Below are 23,427 nucleotides of genomic sequence, written 5' to 3'. Positions count from 1 at the left end.
AGAGGTGACATTCCATGCCCCAAGAGCCAGCTTCTGTAGCCGAGGATCGGACCGCCAAGGTCCCCGCCTTCGGCCACCACCCAACTCACACTGCACCCGACCTCCTTGGCCCCTCCCATAGGTGGTGAGCAATGCCTACATGAGGTTTCAATTTATTGGTTCTCTAGCAAAGACTCCCCCATCTTTTTTGAATTCTCCTAATTTATAGGATGTGCCACTCAAACATCTAGCAACACACAGCCTACTTCCAGGCATTCCTCTCACCCCACCGAGACAGTGTAAAGCACTTGCAGACTCACCTTTCAATGGGCACCGAGTAATTTATAATATCAGGCAACACAACATACAAGATTCTTACTGTTTTGTTTAATCTAACAATGCACAAAATATCTAATATATATTTCTCTGGATGGCTTTGTGTAGATCGCATGAGGAGGACTCTTTTGGTCTGGAGACCCCGCTATGTGCAGAGGCTGGGGGGTCATCTCCTATGCCAGTAACTGTGACCAGTTACTGTAGGTGACAGTGTGCCATGTTGTTAGATAGTCTCCATTATTCTGAAATGGGGCAATCTGGGTAAAGAAACAAAAATGGATGAGCAATATACTGTACAGTTTTTAGTAATGTGTAGTGTAACTGGAGCTGAATTTCTACACTTGAGTAAGGAGGAAAAAATAAAATGAGTTGATAGATATGTTTCAAGATGTTTCAGGTAAGGAAGACAGAGATGTTGAAGGTAAAGTTGTTCTGCTTGCTAACCATGGCACTAGAGAGTGGACATGTGTTTCGTGTTAATTAGCACATGAACAAATTTTACTGTGCTCTGTCTATGTGGCATCAAGGAGTAGGAGAATAAACTGGAGTGTGGCCTGCAATAGACTGTTATTCTGTCTAAACTCTTAGAAATGAAGGTGCCAGCGCAGTTTCTCGGCGTGATACCATAGGGGAATAGGCCCATTCACATGAAGGTTCCAGAAAGAACTTATATTTAGATCTGTGACATGCTCCATACAGTGAAGAACCATGAAAAGATTATAACAGATTTGTGAAACACCAATGGGTCATGATATTAAAAGGATTCTTGCTGCATTAGAACAATCTAGACAAGAATGGGTCGTTCAGCCCGACAAAGCTTGTCGTTCCTATCCACTTTTTTCCAAAATAACATTAAGTCGAGTTCTGAAAGTCCTACTATCTACCACACTGTTTGGTAGTTTATTTCAAGTGTCTATGGTTCTTGTGTGAAGAAAAACTTCCTAATGTTTTTGTGAAATTTACCGTTAACAAGTTTCCAACTGTGTTCCCGTGTTCTTGATGAACTCATTTTAAAATAACAGTCTCGATCCACTGTACTGATTCCCTTCGTAATTTTAAACACTTCAATCATGACACCTCTTGATCTTCTTTTGCTTAAACTGTATAGGCTCAGCTCTTTTAATTTTTCCTCATAAAATTATCCCCTGTAGCCCTGGAATCAGCCTAGTCACTCTTCTCTGGACTTTTTCTAGTGCTGTTATGTCCTTTTTGTAGCCTGGAGACCACAACTGCATACAGAACTCCAGATGAGGCCTCACCAGTGCATTATAAAGGTTGAGCAGAACCTCTTTGGACTTCAACTCCACACATCAGGGCGCTATATAACCTCACATTCTGTTAGCCTTTCTTAATGGCTTCTAAACACTGTCTGGATGAAGATAGTGATAAATTCACTATGACTCCAAGGTTCTTCTTGTAAAGGGTTCTTTCAATTTTCAAACCCCCCATTGTGTACTGAAACCTAACATTTTTTACTTCCTATGAGTAGTACTAGGGTGTTGTACCGTGTTAGCCATTATGAATGTAGAGAAAAGCCAAGCAAAATGACACCTTTTATTGGCTAACTAGAAAGATTACAATATGCAAGCTTTCGAGGCAACTCAGGCCCCTTCTTCAGGCAAGATGTAATCCATCTTGCCTGAAGAAGGGGCCTGAGTTGCCTCGAAAGCTTGCATATTGTAATCTTTCTAGTTAGCCAATAAAAGGTGTCATTTTGCTTGGCTTTTCTTTACTTCCTATGAGTAATACTTTACATTTACTGACATTAAATTTCATCTGCCACAAATCTGTTCAAGCCTGTATGCTGCCCAAGTCCCTCTGTGATGATTCAATGGATTCCAAAATATCTGCCAATCCACCTATAATTTGCAATCTTAACCAGCTTGTTGATTAAATTCCTATCTAGATCATTTATATATATATTAAACATGGAAGCGGCCCTAGCACTGACCCCTGTGGAACACCACTCTTAACATCAGCCAGTTCTAATGCGGTTCCTCACACCATCACCCTCTGCTTCCTGTGTCTGAGCCAATTCTGCACCCTGAACTCCAAATTCTTTTAGTTTGATGCCCATCCTCTCATGTGGCACCTTATCAAATGCTTACTAAAATTCCAGACAAATAATATCAAATAAAATAAAGCTCCACATTAATCATATCCTTTTGTTGCATCCTCACAGACTTCTAGCATGTTGGTAAAACATGCTCTCCCTCTTCTGAACCTATGCTGACTGTTCAGTAAAATAACATGCATTACCATGGGCTAAGTCCAGGGTTTCTTAATTTGTTAGTGTCCCACTAGGTAGCATACCATACATTAAAGATTTCAGTTTTTTTACTTCATATTAGGAAGGTTTTCAGAGCGCTTAGAACCAACTTCATATACAAAGAAAACTTCAGAGAATGAAATGCTGCTTTGTCAAGCAATGGTTCTATGAGGATCCATATAACCCAGTAAAGAACCACAAAATGCCATTAAAGAACCAGGATTTTAAGAGTGTAGGGTGAGGGCATTCCCTAAATGCTGGATTAAGCTGGATTGATGCTAAAGCCTATCCAAAAAGCATTGTGTGTTAGGCCGCCGACATCCCTGGACAAGGTACTGGCTTATAACTGGGCATAACCATGCATTCAACTGACATATACATATTTGAAAAGCGGGGAGAACCTATACAGAGCGTGACCAGGCTGGGAATTGAACCCAGGTCTCTAGAATCATGAGGCACCATTCGGTGACCCCTGGGGGACTACATAAAGTAAATCTTATCTGATCCTACAATGGAGCTCTTATCTTAGAATAAAACATGTGTGTGTGTTTTTCTTTATCGGTGCATTTAAATCATTACCGGAGACCAAGTTCTTCCGAGTACTGCAAAGATGAAAGTCATTACTCGGATTAGCATTTCTAAAAACCTTTCAGGGGAATACTTGGCACTCACAGCAGTCACCAGACACAAATAAAAGAAATCAGCATATGAGAACAAAGTGCTAGACTGGGCACCATACACCGTCAACAAGCCAATGTGTTCATTGTCCAGTGCAAGTCTGCCACTGATACCAAACAAAACCATGACATCAAAGGTGGCTTCCCACCATGGCACTAATTGCTGACTATACACCTGTAAGCAAGAAATTAAAGTACCACTATAAGTAGCTCAGCTCCACCTGCCATCTCTATGGCATGTGGGCAGGTTGGCAGCGTGGCAAAGCTACTGTCTAGGGCAATGAAGAAGCAGCAATCACTGCACTCACTCACATTAAAACATCTGGTCCAGATGCTAAAGCAAGTATTTTGATTGGTTTTATGGCATTCAGATTTTAGTGGAAAAAAGTAAATATCGATGCGCCATTATTACAGTAATTATCAAATCTGTCACTTTAACTAACCACTTGTCTTCCTTGTGGCATGTCAAGCTGCTGCTATAGTCTCACTTTCTTTCTCAAAGTACAGCAGTCAGCTCATTTACACAATATGTTATAAATATTCATGGCAGTCAGAAAGAATAAGTGCAATAGGGGATGAAAGTCACGGCACCCCAGGGTTTGCAACCAAGCGGAAAGCAATCTGAGAATGGAAGTTCTAGAGTATCCACCCATCCCAGCACTACTGTAGAAGCACCACAAAACGTCAGTACTGTTTATACAGTAAGTGGCCGGATGGCATAGTCATGCAGCCTCCTGCACCAGATCATTGTCCTTGTGGAATTTATGCTATCTCCTTTTCCCTAAGCTCTCCCGTTTTCCTCCCACATCCACAATAAGTGGGGGTTTGATAAGTTACCAGTTATCAGCTGACACTGTGTGTGCGGCCCTGTGATGGACTGGCACTCTGTCCACAATTGGTTCCTGTAATAATGCGCAATGAAGGGCCTGAATTGGATTAATTAGGTTTGAGAACATTATGATACATTGCTTGGGGTTTATGGCTCAGAGATCCATAGTTTTGGGTTCAAATCTCACACTATCTGTTTGGAGTTTGCGTCTTCTACCTGTACTTCAGTTTTTCACCCATACCTAAAAGAACTGCATGCTATGTTAACTATAAATCATCTCCATAACTGAGTGTCAAAGTGGACCAAGCAATGCATTGTGGCTCGTCCACATTTAGTTCCTGATGATGTGGAAAAGGACTTTCATGGTAGCTCTGTGGTTGGATATGTTTGTAGACCTCAGAAACAGAACACTAAATTCATGGAAAGAAAATGAAGAAATAGAAAAGAAGTGTGGTATCACCTGAACACTGCAACTTCAAAACAGCCATCAAAGGGTGCCTCACAGCGGCCGTGTCTATTAACACTTGTTTATAAATCATATTCTTTCAAATCCCAGCATGGCCATATCTTACTCAGTTAACATCTCCAAGCACTTCGTTCCTCACACAATAATACAAATTTAAATCATGAATTTGTGCTATGTAAAACTCCACAATGCTAAATAATTTATAACCAGATGGGTCAGGGGACTTTTCTATTCCCACTCAGTGTTCTTAACTTAAAATGAACAACACCGGGAAGTCTGGCTGCTGTGTTGTTTACAGGGCCTATATAAAGAATTCACCCTCTTGAAATTTTAATCTTTTATTCATAAACAACATTCAATCCGAGTGCATTTATTTTGTTTTTTTTGACACTGAACAACAGAGGAAGAATCGTTAATATTAAAGTGCACACACCTCTCTGCAAAGTGGTCAAAATATTTATATATAATACGCTACTGTGGCTGTTCGGTTTGTCCGTCCAGGATTTTAAATTACCGGTAGCTCACAAACTGTTTGAACTATTGATCTGAAATTTGGTAGACATATACTACGTGACGTCTACCATCCGCTTTCAGAATGATGGTTGACCTCCAAGGTTATTCCTCTTTTATTTTTATTTTATTTTATTGTAGAATCAACTCTCGACATTAGCCAGCAGGGCGGCTGTGTGGCACATGTATATGGGCGCCATTCTCATCCCTACCACCTTCACCGTCACTTCCCCTACCTCTTCATATCTTAAATCATTCTTGAGGCAGATTGATGACTTAAGTACCAGCTTAAGTGAAAAATCAAAGAAAACGTACTAAGTAATTGCAACATAAACACTGACTTAATCAGTTTTAACGTGAAAAGATGCCAACGAAAGACGAGAAGAAAGCAGGCTGCTAGGGTGGAGAAAAGAAAAGCTGCTCAGGAAGCAGCAAGTGCATCAACCTCTGAGCAAACGAATGCTAAATGTACAGAGAAAGAGGATGAAAACTATGAATGCTCAAGTCAAGTGTATTCACTGCACGTTATCATGCAATGTGCCGTTACTGGTCAATTATAAATATAAAACACAATATAATTGTTTGCAAAAGTACTAAGGCTTTTTAATACGACACCCCTGCGATCATCATTAGTGCAGCCAATTGGCTTTAGAAGTCACAGAATTAGTCCAATGAAGACCACCTATGTGAGTTTTCACGTAACTGTAGTATAAATGCATCTTAAGTGGAAGGTCCAGCTTGTGGAGAGTCAGTGTGGTGGGCTAACCTACACAATGAAGACAAAAAAAAAAACACTCAGAGCAACACCACGAAAAGGTAAATGAAAAGCAAAAATCAGGGGATTAGACAGGAAAACATCCCACATCACTGAATTTGCCATTGCCATTCAGTCATGGAGAAATGGAAAGTATGTTACACAGCAGTAAGAGCAGGCCATCCACAAAAACTCAGTGGTCAGCTACTGTGAATGCACAGTCCCTTTTAAGGTTTAATCTGGATTGAGGAACATCTATCAACAGCTGACATGACAATCTTAATGACCTGGTGGTGGAGTCGGGGCAAGGCAAGTCAGCAACATAGGCTGGGAACAAACCATTTTATGCTTTAAAAACTAAAAGTTGTACTTAGAAATAAATCTTAAACCAAACTGGGATCCACTGACGGGATGCTAAAGCTGGAGTGATGGGACTTCTCATCTTAGAATCCATTAATAATCTGGACACAGCATTCTATACCAACTGCAAATGCAGCAAAGATGATTGTCGGATACCCATATACAAAGAATTTAGAATAACCTAAATGAGAAGATACTGTATAAATGCATCGGTCACTCTATCAAAGGCTATGTCCATATTATGACATTTACCTTTAAAAATGCAGACATTACTCTATGTTTTCACCTTCCACCCACACTGCCTTGGCTTTTTAAAACCCTGAAAGTAGAGACCTTTTAAAAACTACAGGGTCTTACACTTCTGAAAATGCTGGCTCAGCACTGCAATGTGGATGGGTGAAAACGCAGACTTTTGAAAATGTAGATTCTAATCACACTCTGATTTGCTTGTACTTATTACATAGCACTTCCTCGATTGGATCCTGTTCCTTTCAATGTCTCATTCCTTGATTGGTCACCCATTACAGAAGGAAACAATTTTCCAACTTAGAGGACACAGAAGAGTTGCTTTCCATGGAGATTTTTGTGTTGCTTACCTGTACGCATCTAAATTGTATTTTATACAGTTTGAATGCTGTATAACATGCACTGAGTGCAAATACAGTAATTTAGTTGCTAAACTTTTGCTATAAATTCCCTGGCTGACGGCATTACTATTCCTTCCAGGAATTTTTTCGTCAATGCATGCATGCTCAGTGTAAGTGAACGGCTACGTCACATTCATTTTTGAATGTTTTAGTGTGGACATTGATCCTTTTGTAAATGATGTGGAAACGCTAGTGTGAATGGAGATTGGTTTTGTTGAAAAACTTTGTTTTTAAATTAAAAGTGCAGTAGTGTGAGTGTATCCTAAGATTATAATCTTGAAAATCAAGCCAAAATGAAAGAAACTACCCTTGATAACCAAGTTGGCTGTCAAATCTGTCAGAGACTGATAATGCAACTTGACTTTTGTTGACAGTTGTCCTAGGCTTTCGGAGAGCCCTGACACACTTTTAGATAAGTTCAGTAAATCAATAGATGCCTTTTACATTTACATTTACTTATTTGGCTGACACCTTTATCCAAGGCGACTTACAACATTTATGATAAAATTGGTTACATTTCTTCTGATTTTCCGATTGAAGCACAGGCAGGTCAAGTGACTTGCTCTGGGTCACACAGTGTCAGTAGCGGAATATATACTTGTTTTTTAGAAGTAACTTGTCCTTTACTATATTTCCATAACAGGTAATAGTAGTACTATGACTGTCACCTTTACAGAGTACAGTGAAGTTCTTACATGCATGTGCTCCCATATACAACACAATAATGATTATTAATTAGTCCTTCTTTGATTGGATCCTGCTCATTACAATGTCTCATTCCCTGAATGGTTACCCTTCACAAGAGAAAACCATCTCCCAATTTTGTGGACATATGATAAACTTAAACATATTAGAATAACAACTTCATTTCAGTTAGTAGAAATCACAAAGTAGATTAAATAATGTACTCTTAAATATGTTCAAACAGATACCCACACCAGTTAATCTAACATACAAGTTCTTGGGATGCTCCTATGGAGACATGAAGAGAACACACAATTTCTACACACACCGTGTCCAGGCCAAGATATACAGTACAGGGCTCTGGGGCCACAAGCAGACAGAGCCATCCACTGAGCCATTGTGCTGGCACAACACAGCACTTGACCAACAGGACCCTATAACATTTAAATGGAAATTCCATCTATCCTAAATATTTTTAACAACTAAATGTAAAATGTGACTTTACCGTTAATCCATCTGTCCACCTATCTTTCAAACCCAGTTTATAATAAGTAGGGTGTCACACTTGTGTCGGAGGAGCAACTTCTGGGCTCATCAGAGGTATGTTATACCACCCTGGCACAATAGGGGGCACAATCGCTGACCATGTCACCTCCTCTTACCCTCTACAGCTCCAAAGACCCACCCTGTGAGTGCATCTGATTCCACCCCTTCCGGTCAGAGTGCTACATGTAAAACAGGCTCCCTAGAAAGTGGGTGTCTATTGTTGGACTGAGCAAACCGCAAGACGGAGCTTCCTCCAGACGAAGACATATACCAAAAGAATGCTAACCTTCATCTATCGATGCTGTTTTCTTTTCATTTAATGCATGCTATTGAGACCAGCCATGGTGCGCTCTTTTGTTTTCTTTTTGATGGAATAAAACCGTCTGATATCCCAACGTTTCTCATATCTGCACTGTGTCACTCCCACACTTGATGACAGGGGTCATCAGGAAGCTGGGACCTATCCCAGCATAGGGTACAATGCAGGAACGATCCCTAGACACACACACTAGGGCCAATTTAGTAATTTCAATTTACCTAACTGCATGCCTTTGGCCTGTGGGAGGAAACCCTCATTGACACGGAGATCATGCAAAGTCCATACAGGGGCTTTACCAGTAATATGTGAGAATATTACTCTGTATCTTCACTTATCTGTAAGATTATTCATTTTCAAACCCACTTCAGGGTCCCGGTCAACCAAAACCTGACTGGACTGCAGAGTGCAAGCAAGGCAGGATCCAGCCAGGGACCGTATGATGGTCCAATGCAGTGCCCGCTCACAAAGATATATTGAGAGCAATTTTAAAAAGAACTAATGATCAACTCTGTTTTGAAACTTCCAAATCAATATTTACAACTGGTACTTTTGAAACATGCCCAATTCTGATGTTCTGATGAAATTCTTATCATTCATGTCTCCCTTCCTCTGTGAATCATAAAGGAAATACAAAAATCTGATCATTTCTACATTGTCATCATTCATTCTTGTCACATATTGGAAAATGTGTAAAAAAACAGAACATGTTACCCTATCCTGGAAAAGTGCATTGATAAAATGAATGGACAGCTTCCTATCATGAATACCAGACAATAAAGAGATAACAAAGCCACGTCGGGGGGGCCCTGCCCACCCACGTGGTGGTAGTCTAACTTACCAGACCCCCGCAGGTGCTGAAAGAGGCAATCGAACCCGTCGCGTTCGCCACCGTTCCGCTGTAATAGCACGATCTCTCCGCGCTGGCTGCACTCTCCTGTGGGGCTTTCCTCGCGTTCAGCCTGCTTTCCACCATGAACTTCTGCGCCAGAAACCTGCTGTCCCGTCTCAGAAGGATGCGGAGCTCCCTGCCGAAAGCTGCTAGCGTGAGCTCCAGTCCCGGCGCGCTTAGAGATTGCGGTCCGGGAGGCTCCCATTGGTCTAGCTCCTGCGACTCGTACTCCTCGCCGTGGGCAAGAGAGCGGGCCTCCCGGGAACTGGCACCCGCCGTCGGATCTCTCTCCGCGCTGTCAAAGACTTCAGCGGCCACCGCCGGGGAAATCACTGGATACACGATCTCGGACTCCTGTGAAATCTCTGTGCCTGGTTACATTGAGAAAGTAATGCAATAAGTTAGCCGCTCGTTTTCGCCATTCACACCTGGCTCGTTTAGTGGACACCTGAGTTGGCAGGTCACCTGTCCGCATGTCACACAGTGACCGCGTCTGCCCTTCGGTTAGCTAACGCACAAAAATAAATAACTTTACCTGCAAACGCGTAGATGGCCAGTAAGCACAGCTGATGCAGAATGCTGCAAAGGTGACTTGTATGCATTTTTAGGATTTCTTAAAAAGTAAATTTAATAGCATTCAGGTGCGGCGAGATTTTGAGCCAGAAAAGGCGAGGACAAAAATGTTTAACAGGCAGCAAAAGCAGCAGAAAAGCAGGCTGGAAGTTGGCGCGTATGTCTACGTGAGCCGAAGCCCACCAGCGCGTGCGGTAAAGCGAAGGCTGGGAAGTTTGCGAATGAATGAGTCGAAGTCCTGCAGAACGAGACTCGAAGAGCCGCAGAGAAGAAAGCCGGCGAGAGGCGCGGAAACCGCGTCGAGCGCTCCTGGTGTCCGCAGCGGGCAGCAGAGAGCACTAGAGGGTCGGCCAGTGGTGGGCTCCGTCTCTATCCAAGGATCTGGCAGGGAAGGAGAAGGAGGAGGAGGAGGGGGGGCTTATTCAGATAGTCACACTCTCACTACACCGGAGAGAGAAATCATTTGGAACAAAACAGAACCAGAAGGGCATCACACGACGGGCACACGCACGATAAGCGCAAGTTCCCAAAATCAAAAGAATTATAATGCATATGTAATAAAAGTCAGTCAGTCATACTCACGTGATCGAATGAACGTCCGAAAAAGGGAAGCTGGAGATTTCATTAAAGCAAACTTTGCATTACTTATTGATTACTAGCACAAATTTTAATTTTACAGGTATTTATTTACGAATATGCATACTATAACTATATAGTTATATCTATATGTATAATCTATCAGTCTAGATCAGTGAATCTTAACCTTTTTTGTGTCAGGGAGCCCTTTAAGAATCTGATGAAAGGTATGGACCCCCATCCCCAGAAATATTCACATAAACACAACTTTGTATGCAATGAATATAATGTACTTTATTTATCGAGATTTGATTGTCTCATACATACAGTATATGACATACACAAAGTATTATTAAACTTTAAAGTAAACGATCTAAAAAAAAAACAGTCCTTTTTTATGCAAAAAGTAATGGCCACTCATAATTCTGAAATACAATCCTCTTGTGCAAATTAAAACATATCTACTACTATTACGTTTTCTACTACCATTACTACTGCTACATCTACTCTACCTCAACAGTACCGGGCTGTATAGTGAATATACTGTAAATTATCATTTTTATCTGACCCTCACGGACCCCCTGAAACCCATCCCTGGACACCCTAGGGGTCCACTGACCTCAGGTTAAGAACCCCTGATCTAGATAGATAGATACAGATATATACAGTATACATAAACTTTTTAGTTAAGGTACTTCAAAAATGCATCTTTAAGAAGGCCTTAACAAAGGCTTCTTTTGGTCTTCATAACACTTAAAAAAAATATCAAATTCACCTTTGTGCAGTGTGGCATATTGACATGGTGGTAAAATTACTTGTTAATATGAGTAATTCACAGGTTTTATACTAAGTATCTAATATCAAATGAAATGTACATCTCTCAGCAACCTCAGGCCACTCCAAAGTGAAGTTTTGTCGGAAAGTCACATTGCAGAGATGAATAAAACTTCACTTATGCTTTACATGTATTATGAAGACCCAATAAAGTTAATGTCTTGTTACATAATAATAAATGAGTAACAGATGCATATTTTGCTGTAAAGTTTTACCATATATATATATATATATATATATATATATATATATATATATATATATATATATATATATATTATATTAAAAAATTTGGGTTGAGACGTGATCATCTCGGAGGGACACTTTGAAGTCCCGTGATATTTCTTGCACGTCACGCCCTACTTACAAACAATTTCTCAGAGACACTTTAACGTCCCACGAGATAAGGAAGTGAGACAAAAGGACAGCTGCTGTACAGACTTTTAAATGATCGTTGCACAGCGCAACATGCAGATCACGCAGCTCGGTAGCAGCTAGCAGTAAGCCAGCAGCTGATCCGTCTTTAGTGTGCGTTCAGCCCCCCCCCCCCTTCAAAACGCCAGCGGCAGAGATGCGAAGTGGCTAGCGTGAAGCATGCCCCCAGGGGTGGGGATTGTGGGGTGGACGAGCGAAGTGAGTAGGGGGCACAGCCCTCTAGTATACACTATATATATATATATATTGTCACACACGTGCGAGTAGGAGGCAGCTAAAGGGTCTGAGTAATTGTAATAAAACATCTGACCAGGGGGCGGTGGAGTGCGCTGACTGTCTTTCTCAGTTCCCTACAGACCTTTCCCAGGAAATCCTGCAAGGTTCCAGCACCTCAGAAGACATCACTTCCTGTGCTGGTCCCTTTGCTGATGTCACTTCTGGTCCAGACGACATCACTTCTGATTCCTGCCCTTTTGATGACGTCACTTCCTATACGGGCCTTTAAAGCCTCCATCTTTGTCTCTTGTGATCAATTCTGTTTTGGACTCTGTTCTATGTACATCGTGCTACTTATTTCGAGTTTTGCAGCCGGGAAAAACAATATACAGGTGGCTGCCCCAAACCTTTATGATGTCTTGGACTCTTTCTCGTCACAATGTATATATATTGTGGTCGTCCGAGGGAATGACAGGTCAAAAGATAAGGTAACTGTTGGAGTGGCAAAATGCCCATCCCCACTTATTTTTAAACAGTTCAACAAAAACAGCATATGTCGACACAATAACAAATAAGAAGAGTTGCCTAATGGCATCCTGCCAACATATAAATGCCTCTCAAGGTTTTTCCCATCTCTTTGGTTGGGGGTTTGAAGGAGTTCTATCTGTTCTAGTTTCCAGTCAGTAAGTGCCGCCTCCTTTTGGGTGGCTGGGCAGTTATGATCCTGGGACCAAAAGGGGCGGAGTTAATTGGACTCACTGGGTGGTTGCACTCACTGTGGAGGCAAAGATGACATGGTGACAGTCTGCAGCCCCTCTCAGCCCGCTGTGGAATTAAATACCTGGGAGCAACCCGGAGGATGACCCTCTGACGCACATGCATGACTATATATATTAAAATAAAGTGCCTTCAGAACAAATACATTCAGACCCCTTCATTTTTTTTCACTTTGTTACAGCCTTGTGCTAAAATAATTTCAATTCATTGTTTTCCCTCATCAAGCAACACTCAATACCCCTGAATGAAAAAGTGACAACAGGATTTTAGTAATATTTCCAAATTTATTAAAGAATAAAAAAACTGAAATTTCACCTTGCCACAAGTATTCAGACCTTTTACTATGACACTTAAAATCTGTGTCAGGTGCATCCCCTTCTATTGGTCATCATTGAGATGTTTCTACACCTTGTGTGGAGTCCATCTGTGGCTAATTCAATTGATTTGACATAACTAGGAAAGACACACATCTGTCTACAGAAGGTTCCACAGCTGACAATGTGTATCACAACAAAAACCAAGCCATAAGGTTGAAGGAATTGCCTGCAGAACATAGAGACAGGACTGTGTTGAAGCAAACCTTGTGCTGAAGGTTCCAATGAACACAGTGGCCTCCACAATTCTTAAATGGAAGAAGTTTGGAACAATTATGACTATCCCTACAGCTGGCCACCTGTCCATACTGAACAATCTAAGGATGAGGCCTTAGAAAGACAGCAGACGAAGAACCTGATGATCACTCTTTTTGAGGTCCAGAGAACCTGTGTGGAAAAGGGTGAAACATCCATAAGGACAAACACCACTGCAACACTACACTAATCTGGGCTTTATGGAAGAGTGGCCAGGCAACACACAAAGGCCCACTTGCAGTTTGCAAAAAGAAACCTAAAAGGGCTCTCAGGCTATGAGAAACAAGATTCTGTGGTATGCCGAAGCCAAGATTAAACTGTTTGACCCCAACTCTAAGTGTCACATCTGGAAGAAACCAAAAACCTTTCATAACTGCACAATGTCATTCCGACGGTGAAGCATGATGGTGGCAGTATTATGGTGAGGGGCTGGGGACTGGGAGACTAGACAGGGTTGTGGGAAAATTGAACAGAGTAAAGAGATAACCTTAATGAAAACATGATCCAGAGCTCTCTGGACCTCATAGTAGGCCAAAGGTTTACCTTCACTAAGTACAATGACCTAAAGCACTAAGCAAAGACAACACAGGAATGGCTCAGGGACAATTCTGGGAATGTCTTTGAGTGGCTCAACCAGAGCCCGGACTTAAAGCTACGTGAACATGTCTGGAGAGACCTGAAAATAGCTGTCCACTGACAAACTCCATCCAACCTGATAGAGCTTGAGAGGATCTGCAGAGAAGAATGTCAGAAGAACCCCAAATCCAGGTATGCAAAGCTTGTCATATCAAACCCAAGAAGACTCCAGGCTGGAATCACTGCCAGAAGTGCTTCAACTAAGTACTGAGTCAAATAAACAATATTTCATAAATAATGAAAAAGAACAAAGTACACGGAACACATCACATCACAAAAACATCCACAATGAGCCAGAAGGGACTGTGGGTTTTCCCACTTGTTGAGGGACCACCCTCAAAACACGCGGAACATAAAAGAAGATACATAGGTAGATAGAAAATGAACAAGAAAAACAAAAAAGGGCATTTGAACCCTGGCTAAAATACAACATTCTGATATCTCATTACTGGCTCTGCTAACTATAATGTGCTTCTTTTAACTACATTTGTTAAGCACCTGTGTTTTCTTTCTTTCTTTCTTTCTTTCTTTCTTTCTTTCTTTCTTTCTTTCTTTCTTTCTTTCTTTCTTTCTTTCTTTCTTTCTTTCTTTCTTTCTTTCTTTCTTTCTTTCTTTACAATCCATTGTTAATTTTGAGGAACATAACATATTGGTCTGGGAATTTCTTAGCCAAATCTCTCTTTTGGGTTGGTATTTTTAACATTGCATGTGAATTCCGGGGGGCCCCTTCTGAGCAATGCACAAACCCAGAACGACACAATTATGGCCTTGAAGGATGACTTGTATTGTATAATAATAAGTGGGGAAGAGGAAGACTATACGTGCAAAGTGTGTACAGTCTGAACTAGACAGATAGATTTTTGAAAAGGACCAGGGCCTCATGTATAAACGGTGTGTACGCACAAAAATGTTGCATAAGCCCGTTTCCACGCTCAAATCACGATGTCTAAAACCTAAACTTGGCGTAAAGCCATGCACATTTTCACGTTAGCTCAAACCCTGTTCTCCGCTCAGTTTTGCAAACTGGTGGCACTCAGCGTCAAAGCAGTGCTACTGTTCCAGTGTGGTTTCCCTTTCTTTTTCAGATCCACATCCCTAACGCGGCTTTATAAATACACTGAAATTAACCGCAAATTGTTTATTAGTTTAAGGCATCTGATTGTAATTAACCTGTAACAATTGTGATGGATGGCCGGCTAAATATTCCGGCCCACCCCTCCAGGCCGCCAGGTGGAGCTCTCCCAACAGCATGGAGGTTCCCCGAATTCCAGCAGGGCCTCATGGACCTTGTAGTTTGTATGCGCAGCCCTGCTGGATACCATGGGTGGCCACCAGGAATCTCTGTAGGGGGGCTGTCAGACTGTTATGTGCCCTATAACCTGGAAGTACATCCTGGTCACATGAACAGGAGAAATGACGTACTTCCAGGTTGAAGAAAAGGACTTTTACCCTGACCCGGAAGTAATAAGGACTTGTGGATTGTTGGACAGGAACACCTCCTGGTCAGGGGGTATAAAAGGACTCTGGGAAAGCCCAGACACTGAGCTGAGCTGGGAGGTAGGGTGGCTAAGTGTCTGGGAGAGGAGGATAGAGAGAATTGTGTATAGAGAGAGAGTATTGATTATTGTATGAGTAGTGTGGAGTGGAGGGTGCTTAGTGCACAGGATTATTATAAAATAAATAATAATTGTACATTTACCTGGTGTTTGGCGTGGTACCTGAGGGTTCAAGAGGTCGATAAAAGCCTCTACTGCTACACAATATAATGGTCCACAGAATGGCCAAACTATTCCAAATACCATAGCTGATCATCTTTTTCCATATTACTCTCACTGCACCACTCGGAACAGCTGATCGGAAGGAGAATTATCGGTATACAGCATCAAGCACACGCTGCCCCAGCCATGCTGCCTATTTGAACTGCTCTCATCCGACAAACGCTTCAAAGACTTTCCTGTACGGACCTCGCGGTTCAGAAACAGTTTAATCCCAAGAACTATAAATGCAATCAATCAGTCCATCAAGTGCTCCTTATAGAACTGTTTGTGCTGACAAGGACAATTACCTCACTGTAATAATACAGTTATAATATTGCACAACCTGCGCCACTTTATAAACCACGTATTTACATATGATGACGATATAATTTTTAAGATGAAATGCAGCAACATATGTTTATTACATTATACAGATAAAATGTTAACATCATTTAAATAATCTATAGTTAATAATTAAACATATGAGGACACGGTGTCGCAACGCTAGCAAGGAGCTGGCACCCCGATTATTCCTGCCTCGCACTGTATCCTGTAAACATAAACTACGAAGATATTTCAATGTTCCTTAAATGTTTTGAAGAATCAGTGTCCTAAGCTTACAGATGGCTTAACATTTATTACAGAGCTGATTGTGTGGTGATTGGTTACTTGGAGAAAGAAAAGGAAGGACAGTAATTGGAATTTGAAAGAGACAGTACTGCTGCAATAAATTATTTCATCGAAGGTCACACATGGCGCAGCAAACATCTTGCGTGAGGCATGAACAATCAACTCGCCACCGTGTTCCCATGTTTAATAACATGCTATAACTCCTGTCATCATGAAAATGACATCACGTATACATCTCAGTATTTTAATTATTCAGAGAGCTGTAATATTACGAATATAATGGATTCTGTGTCCTGTTGGAGGAACAGAAAGCCTGTTTAAGAAGCAGGTAGGTCTGAAAATGTAGGAGCATGAATAGCTTTGGAAGCAGCATCCACCTGCCGTCACCAATGATCTTGGGGGATGAACTGCACCTTGTATTATATCTCCAACATTAACATATTCCCTGTACTGACACCTCCAGAAAACCTTCTATTACTAACATTCTTATTCTGACAGATTGGGCTTGTCCACTAGCAGGGACAGTTACCAGAACATCATAATTTCACACCTGACCATAATTTTTTTTTTTTCTTTTTTTTTTTTTAGTGATTTTTAATCCTTTATTCGCCATATACAGTTTCCTGTATTAGAAATTTGTCATTTTATGCACTTACTCTGCAGAGAGTTTTTTGGGGTCAGAGTGCAGGGTCAGCTATTTGTACAGTGTCCCTGGAGCAGTTGCAGGTTAAGAGGCTTGCTCAAGGGCCTAACGGGGTAGCATTTCTTCTGTCACTGCCAGGGTTTGAACCGGCAACCTTTGAGTTACCAGCCCTTTAGCAAGACAGCAACCACGCTACAAAGTATATACAGTATGTCAGCAACATAACAATCTCTAGCCAGTGATGATTTACTGTTATCTTCTACGCTTATTGTGATTTTCACACCTGGACAAACTGGTGAGGAAGGCAGGCTCTATTGTTGGCATGGAGCTGGACAGTTTAACATCTGTGGCAGAGCGAAGGGCGCTCAGCAGGCTCCTATCAATTATGGAGAATCCACTGCATCCACTAAACAGTATCATCTCTAGACAGAGGAGCAGCTTCAGCGACAGACTGCTGTCAATGTCCTGCTCCACTGACAGATTGAGGAGATCGTTCCTCCCCCAAACTATGCGACTCTTTAATTCCACCCGGGGGGGTAAACGTTAACATTTAACATTATACAAAGTTATTGTCTGTTTTTCACCTGCATTATTATCATTCTTTAATTTAATATTATTTATTGTATCAGTATGCTGCTGCTGGAGAATGTGAATTTCCCATTGGGATTAATAAAGTATCTATCTATCTATCTATCTATCTATCTATCTATCTATCTATCTATCTATCTATCTATCTATCTATCTATCTATCTATCTATCTATCTATCTATTTTCATATTTTGACTTCATGCTTGGTTTTTGAAGGCATTTTGGCTTTCTGTACTGGGGCACTGGTTGCATTGGATTGTTTCATTGTTTTGGGAAATTCCTATTGCAACGTAAAACATGGTCAGCATTGATTGCTCAGATTTCAGCCCTTCTTAGACAGGTAGCACAGCTAGTAACACTGATAAAAACAAAGCATAACCAACTTCATAAATCAATATTTGTAAAAGGATCTTTCCTAACTTGAGCCTCAAATGTCGGCAGTGTGGCATTAGACGTTTAACCACAAGGTTTATAGTCCTCTTTGCGATCCTGTGGTAAATGGAGCTTCATTGTTATTCAACAGCATTTTGTGAAGAATAAATGTTTTATAAAGATTCTATGTGGCCCTTTTTTATATACCCAGGGTTTTTGACAGGATTACACCCTCTAGTGGGCAGTTTTGGAAGTGCTTTTGAGACGTACATGCTTTGGGACTCCCATTCCAGTTATAACATGGCTGATTTCATAAAATCATTTGTATCTTGTCTTGATGTTTATTATGTAGTACTAAACTGAGGCATTCTGTTGGTGTGGATTCACTCATCATTAGACCCATCCTATGTGACAGTTTGGAGAACAGGATATACAGGTCATGACCGATAATATTGTGTTTATACTGAGTAATAATACAAAGCCTGAGAAAATAAAATGATGTGCAAATATTCTGAAGAGCAATGGTGTCTTTTTGCTGCCTTTCGGTGTGTGATGTATCTGCATGTAATGCTTAGCCTGAAACCAAACTACTGAAAGTGTATGCAGCTTGACAGATTCATATGACTTTACATGGTGACTTATAACTTTAGTGACTTGTGCTATCACAATAAGAAAAGTACTTCTCAGTCGCAGTCCTGTGATATCCCTCATTAGTCAGCCAGCACTTCCTTTTAATGTAGAGTTGACTGCAGTTTTCGAAGTCATCATTGATCATTATTAATTTGACATGTCATGAATCAGCCACCAAGAGGACAGATTGTCCCATCATTTTTAAAGTGACAACAGGAATCTTTCAGTATAGCAATGATGGATGCATTAGATTTGCTGTTCCATGTGTACCTTGTGATTTAATCTTTATGATCAAGCTGACAACGGTAGTGTGGGTGGATGAGGTCTGAAAATAAACATCACCATCTGTTTATCATCATCTAAATATTTACAAGCATCAGTGTCCTGTCTTAATTTTAAATCATTAATTGACATAAAAATATGGATATAATACATCTGTCAATTTATGAGACAACATACTGCCTATTCTTCCGTGAGATATACAGTGGATTCAGAAAGTACTTAGACCCCTTGACTTTCTGCACACGTCATTGTGTTGTAGATTTAATTTTAAATGGATGCATTTGCCATTTTTGCACATCAATCTATACTCATTTACTTAAGTGAAAACATTTACAGAAAGGTTTCCAAATATATCAAAGCTCAAAAATGGAAGTCTCTCATTTCTATAAGTAGTCAGACCATTTGCTGTGGTGCTCCCAAGTCGTGGTTAAGTGTGTCCTGTATGCTTTAGTTATCCTTGAGATATGTCTAGAGCTTTGCTTTAGTCCAGCTGTGGCAAACTGAATTGATTGGGCATTATTTAGAAAGACACACACCTCTGTATTTGAGATCCCACAATTCACATTGCATCACAGGGAAAAATCAAGCCATGAAAGTTCAAGGAACTCTCTGTAGATTTCCACAATCAAACTGGGTAAGGCATACTGTAGATTACAGCAAGATGATAAAACCATTTCTAAAGCTTTGAGTGTTTCTAGGAGCACAGTGTCCCTATTAATTGTGAAATGAGAGAAGTTTGAAACCACCAGGACTGTTCCTAGACTTAACCTTCTAGTCAAACTGAGTAACCTGGCAAGAAGGGCCTTGGTCAGGGAGGTGACCAAGAACTCAATGGTCACTTTAAGTTTGAGTTTTAGGAGTCCTCTGCTGAGATAGAAGAAGCTTTCAAAAAGACGACCATCTCAGCAGCATGATCTGAATCAGGCATTTATGGTCGAGTGGCTGATGGAGTTAGCAAAACCGCATTTAAAGGGCTCTGAAAACATGATGTAAAAGATTCTCTGGTCTGATGAGAAAAAATGGAAATATCTGGGCAGAACTCCAAGCACTATGTCCAGTGAAGACCAGGCAATGCTCAACAACTGCCTAATACCATCCCTAAGGTGAATCAGGGTGGAGGAATAGTCATGTTTTGGGAATGTTTCTCAGCAGCAAGGACATGGAGACTAGTCTGAATTGAAGGAAGGATAAATGCAGCCAAACACTGAAATGTTCTTGAAGAAAACCTGCTTCTGAGTGGAGGCAACCTCAGATTAGGACAACAGTTCACCTTTCAGTCTGATAATGACCTGAAACATACAGTCAAGACAACACTGGAGTGGCTTCAGGACAAGTCTGTGACTGTGTCCCATCCAAAGTCCACACTTAAACCCAATAGGACAGACTAAAATGAAATTCTTACCTACTGGTACTAATTACCATGCAGCACATCACCACTTTCTTATGATCAGTGAGTATAACAACCTTACCTTGAAATGTCAGTCTTCCTTAACCGAAGAATCTCAGAAGACAGTTTTTAGAAACTAGGTGCTCAGAGAGGGCGGCACGGTGGCGCAGTGGGTAGTGCTGCTGCCTCGCAGTTGGGAGACCTGGGGACCTGGGTTCGCTTCCCGGGTCCTCCCTGCGTGGAGTTTGCATGTTCTCTCCGTGTCTGCGTGGGTTTCCTCCCACAGTCCAAAGACATGCAGGTTAGGTGGATTGGCGATTCTAAATTGGCCCTGGTGTGTTTGTGTGTGTCCTGCGGTGTGTTGGCACCCTGCCCAGGATTGATTCCTGCCTTGTGCCCTGGGATTGGCTCCAGCAGACCCCCATGACCCTGTGTTCGGATTCAGCGTGTTGGAAAATGGATGGATGGATGTGCTAGGAGACAAGTACTTATTATAACTTATTACTGGTGAGGTGAGCCATTAAACATTTTAATCAAGTAAGCACATCTTCTTTGAATACCTCCCTCCAGTACGATTACTGAGGAGTTTATGATGACACTGTTAATGAATTATTGTTTTATTTACTGTGCAACCCATTTTGATTAATATTTTTTGTATTTGGTTTTGATTTTTGTAACATTCTATATTTTTAATGTTATTTTGTTTACATTTTCCCCACCATTTTGTTTATTATTTCTGGCTGTGGGTTTCTATACTGACCACATGAAGTGGCAGCAGCTTTGAGTGAAATGAGAATCAGGAGATAAAAGCCAAAAATTTCAAGCCAATTGTCAGAACCACAACGCTCAGGATGTGTTTTAACAATTGTAGCTAGAAAATGGTGCAGGAAAGTATCCAAATGGTAACTTATTGTTCAAAAAGCTGGCCAAAAATATATGTAACCAAGATTTTGAAAACAAAGAATGAACACAAATTCTTTTGGGAGAGTCAAATTCAGTGTAATGCTGACCTTTAAACCTTTCACCTGGTGAATTCTGGTGTCGCTAAAGACTGGTTGACCTAACCTAGTAATGGCATAGCAAGCGTTAACTCTCAAAATGGCAGTGCCCATAAGAAAAGCAACATAGCACCATAGGAGATTGTCACCTAAAAACATATTGAGCACAAAACCAAATGAGATCACAAGTGCAATGAACTTGCGAGTTCCTCTAAACAAAGTCCCAAAAAAGTGTTGCAAAAACCCCACAGGAGAAACAGCCCATCAGCATTTTTCTTATATGACAAAAGGGCAAAAAAATAATCCTTATAAAAGATTTCTTATTAAAATACTCTGTAGCACAAAATGTCCAGGAGGAGTTGCTTTAGCACAACAGGCAATCCAGTGGCAAACATATGATTGCTAAATCATATTAACCAAACAAATCACAGAAACACAAATCCTAAAAGAGGTCAAGAAACAGAGATAAGAGCTCAAAAATCCAGAGAACCAACCATAAATCAAACCAATAATCACAGTGAACTCACCAATGCCCAGTGTGCACGTTGTACTGTAAGAGACTGTGTGGTCCATCAGCCTTTATAGGGTTGAGTGCAGCCCCTTGATGGTGATAGAGAGATGAACCTGCCTCTTGGAGAACATAAAACACATGGAACATAATAGAACAAGTATAGACACAGCAAAATTAAATAACCCACAAAACTAATAAAAACTCAGAATAATGCAAATAATTAACATAAAGAACAATATTAATATAAACAAATGAGCCAGATATGAGCATAAAGACATTAAAGAGGAGGAACGGGAAGAACCCTGGCTGAAACACAACAACGAGATTCATTGACCTCTAAAACCAACCTCAATAATTTTTGAGATATATGAGAAATTATAAAATTTCAGAAAGTCTAATCATGACAGGTGCTACCATGTTGTGATTTTTCTGTTGTTGGCAAATGTAGTGGAGTATACAGTATATTTAGTATATTTAAATATATTGCATGTCTTTATTTCTAAGCTAGACAAAATAAATGCAATAGTAGATAGTGTTTCAGGAGTCACATATTAATTTATTGATAAAAAGAGCAGTGCTTTCTGTTTACCTAACCAACCTCCAATAAACCCCCTAAACCCCCCACCCCAGTCTTTGGGACTGACTTGCGATGTGAAATGACAATGGAGCATCAGACCAGCTTGTTTGGACTTACATGAGCCTATAAGAGATCGACCACAGGAAGACCATAAACTGCCTAAACAAAGCAACTGGGGGAGGAGTTGTACCTGAGCGCTATCATTGGTGAATGGCCCAAGAAGGGACAGGTAAATTAATTCAATTGGTCTGAAGTGTTCGTGTTTATGATTGGCTTTTGAATCAGAGGCCATTCTGTACCCTGACACCCTACTCGTTTGTAATTTGTGATTAGAATGATATAAAGTTAGTCGTCTTGCCTTTACCTTACTCTTTCACCATTTTGTCATCAAGAGAAGACCACATCTCTCTATCGCCATTCTTCCATGAAGAGAAAACAACTCAGCAGTCATTCTGAGACAGGCATGCAGCCTGTTTCAATACTCTATTCAAAAGACATGTGGTAGCAAAAAATCAAGCTGGACTGCAGATAAGCCAAGAGTCGCCTATGAATGCAACTGCTACTTAGGTTGTAATGGTATTTCTTTGTCACACTCATTTGCTTTGATAATTTGGACGTATTACCTATAATACAGTAATTAATTAAATGTGTAGCTCTTTCTCCTGCGTGTTTCTTTCACTCTATCTAATTGCCTGAGGTTTAGACAAAAAAGGGAAGAAGGAGGAATTGCTGAACTGAAGTAGTGTACCTGACCACAGAGTGGTAAGTGTATGGGATTTGAGGCATTGGTATTAAGTCTAGATAATAAAGAATATCAATGTCATGATTTCTGCTCAAAATTGATGTTTTGTAGCCGTTTCCTTTAAAAGAAGCCAAATTTTTGTACTGCTGTCAGTGTCATGTCCCTCATTTCTAGGTGCGTGGTCTTCCTGGTCATGACCTTGACTCAATCAGCAACCAGCATAAAAGGTCAGCATTTTGCTATGAACCTTATCTGAGCTGTGGATAAAATCCTTAATTTCATTTTAACTTATTGTGAGTTTACACTTCTCATATTGCCTGTTGTTTTCGACTTACTGCCTGTTATTTGACCTTGATTTTTACTTTCCAT

The 23,427-nt window shown here is 40.7% G+C and overlaps 1 protein-coding gene across 1 annotated transcript in view; it reads right to left on the bottom strand.

The window, feature by feature from the left end:
• The window catches only part of LOC114654378 (A disintegrin and metalloproteinase with thrombospondin motifs 19-like), a 221,007-nt gene extending 210,809 nt beyond the window's left edge, over positions 1–10,198 (bottom strand). The window contains exons 1-2 of the mRNA XM_028804882.2: positions 9,801–10,198; positions 9,215–9,636 (exon numbers count right to left, since the gene is read on the bottom strand). Coding sequence (XP_028660715.1) covers positions 9,215–9,636; positions 9,801–9,867 — 489 coding nt within the window. The 5' untranslated portion in view covers positions 9,868–10,198. The remainder of the gene's footprint in view (positions 1–9,214; positions 9,637–9,800) is intronic.
• Positions 10,199–23,427: the final 13,229 nt, after the last annotated feature.

Source organism: Erpetoichthys calabaricus, chromosome 7 (genome assembly GCF_900747795.2).
Source record: "Erpetoichthys calabaricus chromosome 7, fErpCal1.3, whole genome shotgun sequence".
Lineage (NCBI taxonomy): Eukaryota > Metazoa > Chordata > Cladistia > Polypteriformes > Polypteridae > Erpetoichthys > Erpetoichthys calabaricus.
The sequence above is the reverse complement of the archived record's forward strand: the minus strand, read 5'-3'. Positions and strand labels throughout refer to the sequence as shown.